This window comes from Syngnathoides biaculeatus, chromosome 16 (assembly GCF_019802595.1).
Source record: "Syngnathoides biaculeatus isolate LvHL_M chromosome 16, ASM1980259v1, whole genome shotgun sequence".
Lineage (NCBI taxonomy): Eukaryota > Metazoa > Chordata > Actinopteri > Syngnathiformes > Syngnathidae > Syngnathoides > Syngnathoides biaculeatus.
Window position 1 is genome coordinate 10,817,332 of NC_084655.1, and position 7,076 is coordinate 10,824,407.

General features: G+C 50.0%; 1 protein-coding gene across 3 annotated transcripts; it reads left to right on the forward strand.

The window, feature by feature from the left end:
- Positions 1–1,860: 1,860 nt before the first annotated feature.
- LOC133515119 (uncharacterized) lies at positions 1,861–6,590 on the forward strand. 3 transcript variants are annotated; one of them, XR_009798963.1, is made up of 4 exons: positions 1,861–2,276; positions 2,904–3,055; positions 3,361–5,996; positions 6,136–6,590. XR_009798963.1 is itself a non-coding variant. In XM_061847423.1 (3 exons), exons 1-3 carry the CDS (start codon positions 1,910–1,912, stop codon positions 3,847–3,849), a joined length of 1,008 nt encoding a protein of 335 aa, XP_061703407.1. In that variant the 5' UTR covers positions 1,861–1,909; the 3' UTR covers positions 3,850–6,129. The 3 variants fall into 3 exon arrangements, 1 of the variants encoding a protein (XP_061703407.1); XR_009798964.1 differs by having other exon boundaries at positions 3,361–5,489; positions 6,136–6,588; XM_061847423.1 differs by lacking the exon at positions 6,136–6,590 and having other exon boundaries at positions 3,361–6,129.
- Positions 6,591–7,076: the final 486 nt, after the last annotated feature.

The following is a 7,076-nucleotide window of genomic DNA, read 5'->3' on the forward strand; positions in this document are numbered from 1 at the left end:
CAACCAGTTGAGGGTGGAGCCCACCTCCTGCCCGAAGATAGCTGGGATTGGCTCCTTGTGAGGATAGGTGGCTCAGATAATGGATGGATGGATTTTATCTCCCATTTTCTTTTCCCTCTCCGACTGCACTCCTTCAAGAGGAGAGGCTAGTTTGGGAAAATGTGTTCGTCTTTTCCGTACATAAACAAAGAGCAGACCTACTCTTACTCTTACAGTTGGTATTTTGAGCGAGAACTGTGTTATGCTGATTCAAACAAATTTATCAGTAGCCACACAGACGGCTCTTGTCACGCTTGTTGTGGTTCAAATGGTCTATTTTTTTACGACCCCAGAGAGATGATTCCGCACACTGCCATGATTACAGAAGCCCTAATCATAAAATGGGTGCATTCCTCCCTCTGATAAAATCGCGCTTGTTTATCCTTTTGGCTCGCTTGCAGGTTTGAATTCCCAAATGTGGTTAATACTGTTTGTCAATACATACTATAGGTAGTGTTCATGTTCAGAATAGTTTTTGAGCAAAATATGCGTACATGCATGATCTTAATTTGCGCAGTTGTATTCAAGCAACAATATTTTACGATTAACCATGAAATCAAAACTTGTAATACAAAGAACTGCATTTCTGTCCTTACTCGAGCAACCCAGGTTCTCCTGCTTTGGCAGTTTAGAATATTAGTGGCCCAGACAGGACACTTATTGTGTTAGTGGGCTATATTCAGGCAGCATTCATACAATTATTCATGTTTTTTTTACCCCACTCTTCTAAACTGCGTGTTTTACTGCACCACACCACAGTGGTTCTATTAAATTACAATCCTCAACTGTGGACGCCCTGCGGCAGGAACAATTATTCTTTAGTTTGAATTTTGGCCCAGTACATGTAACAGTGGCGATTCTGTGCCCTCCGGCCACACATGGGATCAAACCTCCAATGTCACCGTGTTAGTGGTTGTAAGTCGACTGCGCTGAGCCAAAAGCCCTCCTGGGGTTTTACTAATGTACATTCATGCAGTGCCATTAGGCATCCATTACATACACACAAAATAGTTCTAATCACTCAGTTTAAATATTTAATTCTCTTGTAGAGCTGTATTGTTGACCCTGAGCAACCATTTTCAATTGAAACAATGACCAATATACTGCCAGCATTCCCCTGTCGCTCCACCTGTGTTGACGCACACAGAATGCTAGTTTTGTGTTTGCTTTACAGTAATTGAGTTGATATTTGTGTGAACAGATTTTCCTGGGTGACCTGAGGACCTTGAACAGTGTGGGCGGCTCCAAGTATTTTATTAAACCAACGGGAGCAAAAAGGGCTAATAAAAGTATCATTGTGTAGGAACATATTGAATTTTTAAAAGATCACAATGAAGTCCTCGGTGTCCCATTTACCATTCAACTTGGAGTTACTTTCTGTATTATTAGTCATCCAGTCAGAGAACCAAACAAGGGAGGGTCAGAGTTGAGGTAATCACTCAACAAGTCTTTTCTTCACTGTCCTTGGGGCTTGACGAGAATCTCTCTTAGAGGCTCAAGCCAAAATCAAATAGGTTACACTTTTGAAATATCTGGAGAGCGAAGGCCTCCAGTGATTTATTTTGTACTTTTTAGACAATGCCTGTTGGTGCTCCAGATACAAGTTCTGCTTACTCATTGTCTGAAAATGATCAATTAAAAGAAAATTACAAATCCGAATATCATAATAAATGGGCTCATCGCTGGCTGTCATGCCCCTGCCTTCCAGCCCGGGCTGGGCGTGGCCAGCTAATCAGGAGGGGCACAGCTGCGCCCAATCACAACTGATTGAACCCGGTATATATAGGACACTGACACTTGCTCGCCTCCAGGGTCGTGCATTTGGGTCCACCCTCGAGACTTGTTCGTGACAGAACGATCTGGCCACAACATGGACCCACCCGACTCTGAAGCCATCCACCGATCGTTGCAAGTCCAGGGCAGACGCCTGGTCGAGCAGGAGGCCGAGAGCCAATGGAACGAGGATGCCCTCCACGACGCCTTTTTCCAGGGGCTCTCTCCGCAGATCCACAGTCTTCTCATCACCGTGGATCTCCCCCTTTGTTGGACGCCCTCATTGCGTTGGCCCTCAAGGTCGACCAGAGACTTGTCATTCAGGGGCAAATGGACGCGTTGGCCGAGGGAGATATGGAGGCGCCCATCCCAGCCGCTTCCCGGGCGCCCACTCTTCCCTCCACGGCAGAGCCCATGCAGGTGGAGGGTCTCGACGGGCCAGCTGAGGCCTACTCCGTACTCCGGTGAGTGTGCGGTATACCGTGGCAGAGTCAGGTCGGTGGCTTCTTCAACTCACCCTAGGCACGGAGTCCCGCTCATGTACTGTGACCACGTTCATCGACTCCGGTTCGGATGCGAGCTTGATTAATCCCGCGTGGTCAAGGAGTTGGGTGCAGTGACCTTTCCGACACAGTGGCTCCACAATGCCTACGCCGCTAACGCTAAGTTCCTCTGCCGGGTGACGCTCCGCACACAGACTTTACGAATGTGTTTTCCGGACGACCACACGGAGCGCATTAGTTTTCACGTCTTCAATGCACGTAGCAGTGATATTGTTTTGGGAAGCCTGTGGTTCAAGGACCACAATCCGCACATAGATTGGAGCGCGGGTCAGATTATGATGGGTGAAGATTGCCGCAAGCGGTACTTAGCTGCCCAGGAGGATGGGAGGATCCAAGTCGCGCCGGTACAGTTAGAGGAACTGAGTACCGCCCCGGAGCTAACCGTGGTGCCCTCCTGCTATCATGACTTGAAGGAGGTGTTCTCTGAAACAAAAGCGAAATCCCGGCCACCGCATTGGCCGAATGATTGCGCCATCCAGCTTCTTCCAGGCACCTCACGCCCTCAAGGGAAATTATTCTCGTTAACAGGACTGGAGCACCAGGCCATGAGGGAGTACGTCGAGGAGTTGCTGGAAGCCAGTCTCATTCGCCCATCGTCCTCACCAGGGTTCTTCTTTGTCAAGAAAAAGGACACTACACATCGACTACTGAGGACTCAAAGACATCACAGTAAAGAACAGGTACCCTCTGCCACTGATCGCAACAGAGTTTGAACTTCTTCAGGGAGCCCGGATCTTCACCAAGTTGGATCTGCGTAGTGCTTACCATCTGGTCTGAATCCGGGAGGGAGACGAATGGAAGATGGGGTTCAACACCCCAACAGGACACTATAAATATTTGGTGATGCCATTCGGACTGACGAATCCTCCGGCAGTCTTCCAGAACTTTATCAACGACGTGCTTTGGGAGTATCTGAATAAAAATGTTTGTGTACCTCGATGACATCCTGATCTTTTCGTTGGACCTGACCTTTCACTTCCGACAGGTCAGAGAGGTGATTCAGCGGCTTCTGCAGCATCAGCTGTTTGTAAAAATGGAGAAATGCGAATTCCACCGAGCCTCCGTGTCCTTCCTGGGGTTTATCCTGGCGGAAGAGGAGATTCGAATGGATCCCGGGAAGGTCGACGCGGCGCTTCGGTGGCCCACTCCCGCCAGCAGGAGGAACGAGCAGATGGCTTCGCGAACTTCTACAGAGTTTATACAGAACTTTAGTTCCATTGCGATCCCTCTGCATGCTCTCACAGCCCCACGCAACACCCTCGAGTGGACCATCTTTGGCAAGCTTCACCGCCGCGCCTATCCTCATAGTGTCGGACCCGGATCGCCAGTTCGTGGTCGAGGTGGACCCGTCGGACTCGGGGATCAGAGCCATCTCGTCGCAGAGGAGTACCAAGGACAGAAGGATCCACCCGTGCGCCTTCCTGTCGAGGAAGTTGACCCCGGCAGAGCGGAACTACGACGTAGGAGACTGTGAGCTGCTGGCGGTCAAGACGGCAACGGAGGAGTGGCAGCACTGGTTGGAGGGTTCGCAAGTTCAGTTTGTGGTCCTCACCAATCATAAGAACCTCAAATACCTGAGGACCGCGAAGCGGCTGAACGCTCGTCAGGCCAGGTGGGCCCTATTCTTCACCCGTTTCCATTTCACCTTGCCTTTCCGCCCAGGCTCCAAGAATGGCAAGCTGGATGCTCTCTTGCGGATCCACAAGGGGGATCGCGTGGAACATGTGGCCGTCTCGATCCTGCCAGAGGCGTGCTTCGTGTCCGGGTTCACTTAGGCGGTCAAGACTCGGGTGAAGGAGGCCCTGAGAGACACGCCGGGCCCCGCTGTTTGTCCGCCTGGTCACCTCTTCGTCGTACCGTCACTGCAGGGGGACATCATCAACTGGGCCCACACCAATAAGTCGGTCTGCCATCTGGGCATGGCGAAGACGCACTCTGTGATTGCACAACGGTTCTGTTGGCCCAACCTAAGTAGGGACATGAGAGTTCTTCAACGCCTGCCCGGTGTGTGTGGCCAACAAGACAGAGGACTGCAGTTCATCGCCCGGTTCCGGAAAGAATTCTGCACCCTCATCGGCGCCTCGGCGAGTCTGACATCGGGCCATCACCCAAAGTCCAGAGAGGGTCAAACAAGACTTGGAAACCGGCATTCGCTGCTTGCCATCCAGGGACCAGAGCACTTGGAGCCAGCACCTCAAATGGGTGGAGTACGCTCATAACTCTCTGCCCTCCGCCTCTACAGGTTTGGCTCCGTTTAACATCGTGCACGGGTATCCTCCCTCTGTTCCCTTAAATGGCCACGGACTCCGGTGCCGTCAGCCCTGGCAGTAATACGACGCTGTAAGCGGACCTGGGAGGCAGGACGCTGCTTTCCATGGGCACCTCCTACAAGTCCGGCGCAGACCGTAAGAGGAGAGGGGCACCGACGGTCAAGATGAGACAGCGAGTGCGGCTCTCCACCAAAGATCTTCCGCTGCAGATGGAGTCTCGCAAACTTGCTCCCAGGTTCGTTGGCCCATTTCCCGTCAGGAAGATCGTTAACCTTGTCACTGTGTCACTTAAGCTTCCCAGGTCGATGAGGGTCCACCCGACGTTCCACGTGAGCAGACTGCGCCCGACCAGTCCGTCACCGGTGCTTCCTCCGGTCAAACCCCCCCCACCCCCCCAAATGGTGGACGGCGGTCCGGTATATACAGTGCGCCGGCTGCTCTCTTCCCGTCGCAAGGGCAGGGGGGTCCAGTAATTGGTAGACGGGGAGGGGTACTCCAGGATCCCCTTCCGCTTCGTTGTGGACCCCACCCTCATCAGGGACTTCCACGTGGCTCATCCTGATGCTCCTGGGCCGAGCCGGCCGTTTTTGGGATACTGTCATACCCTTGCCTTTTAGCCCGGGCTTGGCTGGGCCAGCTAATCCCATCACGACTGATTGAACCCGGTATATATAAGACCCTGGGGTTGCCTCGTTCCCGCACTTCCGTACTGCTGACGTCTACCTCCCGTGTACCGACCAACGCCTGGGAGTGCGACTCGTCTGTCTCCATGTGCCCTGCATTGGCCGGCAACCAATTCAGGATGTACCCCAGCTATTGCCCAAAGATGGCTGAGGTCCAGCAGGTAGGATAAGTCATACAGAAAATGAATGAATGTGAATGGACTTCTAGCCGGTAGTCAGCTGGAACAGGATCCAGCTCACCCATGACGATAATGAATATACAGAGTGGTATACAAAATGGATGCACAGAAGCTGGAGGGGGCCACAGGTGGCAAATAATAACAAATTTGTTTATTCACTTGTCAGTTTTCCAGATAATGATGAAGCCTATACTTTAGGGAAGGTCATGCATAAAGGCCTTTCACTCTGTCTAGGAGTGCTTACGGGAACAAATACAAAACGAGGAAGTCGACAAAGTCAGGAATCTCTGATTGAAATCACTTTGAAAGCGCAACATTATGCCACAGTGTCAAACATGTTGTTGCACGACTGATGACGGCGTTATCTAAATCAGAATAGAAATCAAAACCATCTATGACAGAGCCATTTGGTGACATCACGTGTTATTCCAGTCCAGCCCTTCCATTGTAAGAGGAGGAGGGACTTGGCAGTTCAAGAGGGGACACGAGGTACCTGAAAACACTAAATATAGTCTTAAAAAATGTCTTTTTTTTTTCCCCCACTCACCTTTCAGGACAACAAGCATGTCTTGAGGTGCCTGCCACAGAATGTGCCAAAGGTTCCTTATTGTATGATTTGTGCTTCCAGGCTCTAATGACTTCATCCTTCTTGATGAAAATTGTACTACAGTATTCCTGGTGGTCCTGCAATGCAAAAACATGATGTCCTCAAGAGGCATTTGAGCGTGGTAAACTTTTCAGAGAAGGAGCTGTAATGCGGGAAAGAAAGTTCAAGATGACTCACTGACTGAATAAACTCACTAATATGTGGACATTGAGTTTACTCTTGAAACATTTTTTTAATGACTCATGATGTCAGATTCTCCTAATGATCCTGACAGAGATGGTGAAAGATTATTTTATGGAACTGAGTAGTAAAATTAAACTTGTTTTGTAAAGGATTCCAGTACACCACCTTGCTTGCGAGCCCCTTTATGGATTTTTGTGTGTGTGTTTTAATCCATTTGTTCATTTTTTTATGGTGCTTGTCTAGTTCTAGCATTTTTCTTTCCCCCTTATGGCACCCCATAGTACACTCACAACTCAATTCAGCAGTTTCTCTCCTTTCCTTATACTGTAGTTTAATAAGAGACTGTATTTAAAAAAAACTCTCTCAGAGAGGCTAATGATAAAAACTGTACCATAGCCACGATACTAAACATTGGTAAATACTCAAACAAATGCAGCCCTATGGGGGCACAAACCAGTGCAATCTGTAGGCCGGTCCCAAGCCCGGATAAATGCAGAGGGTTGCGTCAGGAAGGGCATCCGGCGTAAAAATTATGCCAGACAAATATGACCGTTCATGTAAAGAATCCCATACCGGATCGGTCGTGGCCCGGGTTAACAATGCCCGACCCCGGCACTGCTAACCTGCAGGGCGTCGGTGGAAATTCAGCTACTGTGGGTCGAAGACAAAGAAGAGGAGGAAACCGGATCCGTCGTCAGAAGAAAAAGAGGAATGCACCGAGCCTACAACTGAGTGTAGGGACTTTGAATGTTGGGACTATGACAGGAACAGCTCAGGAG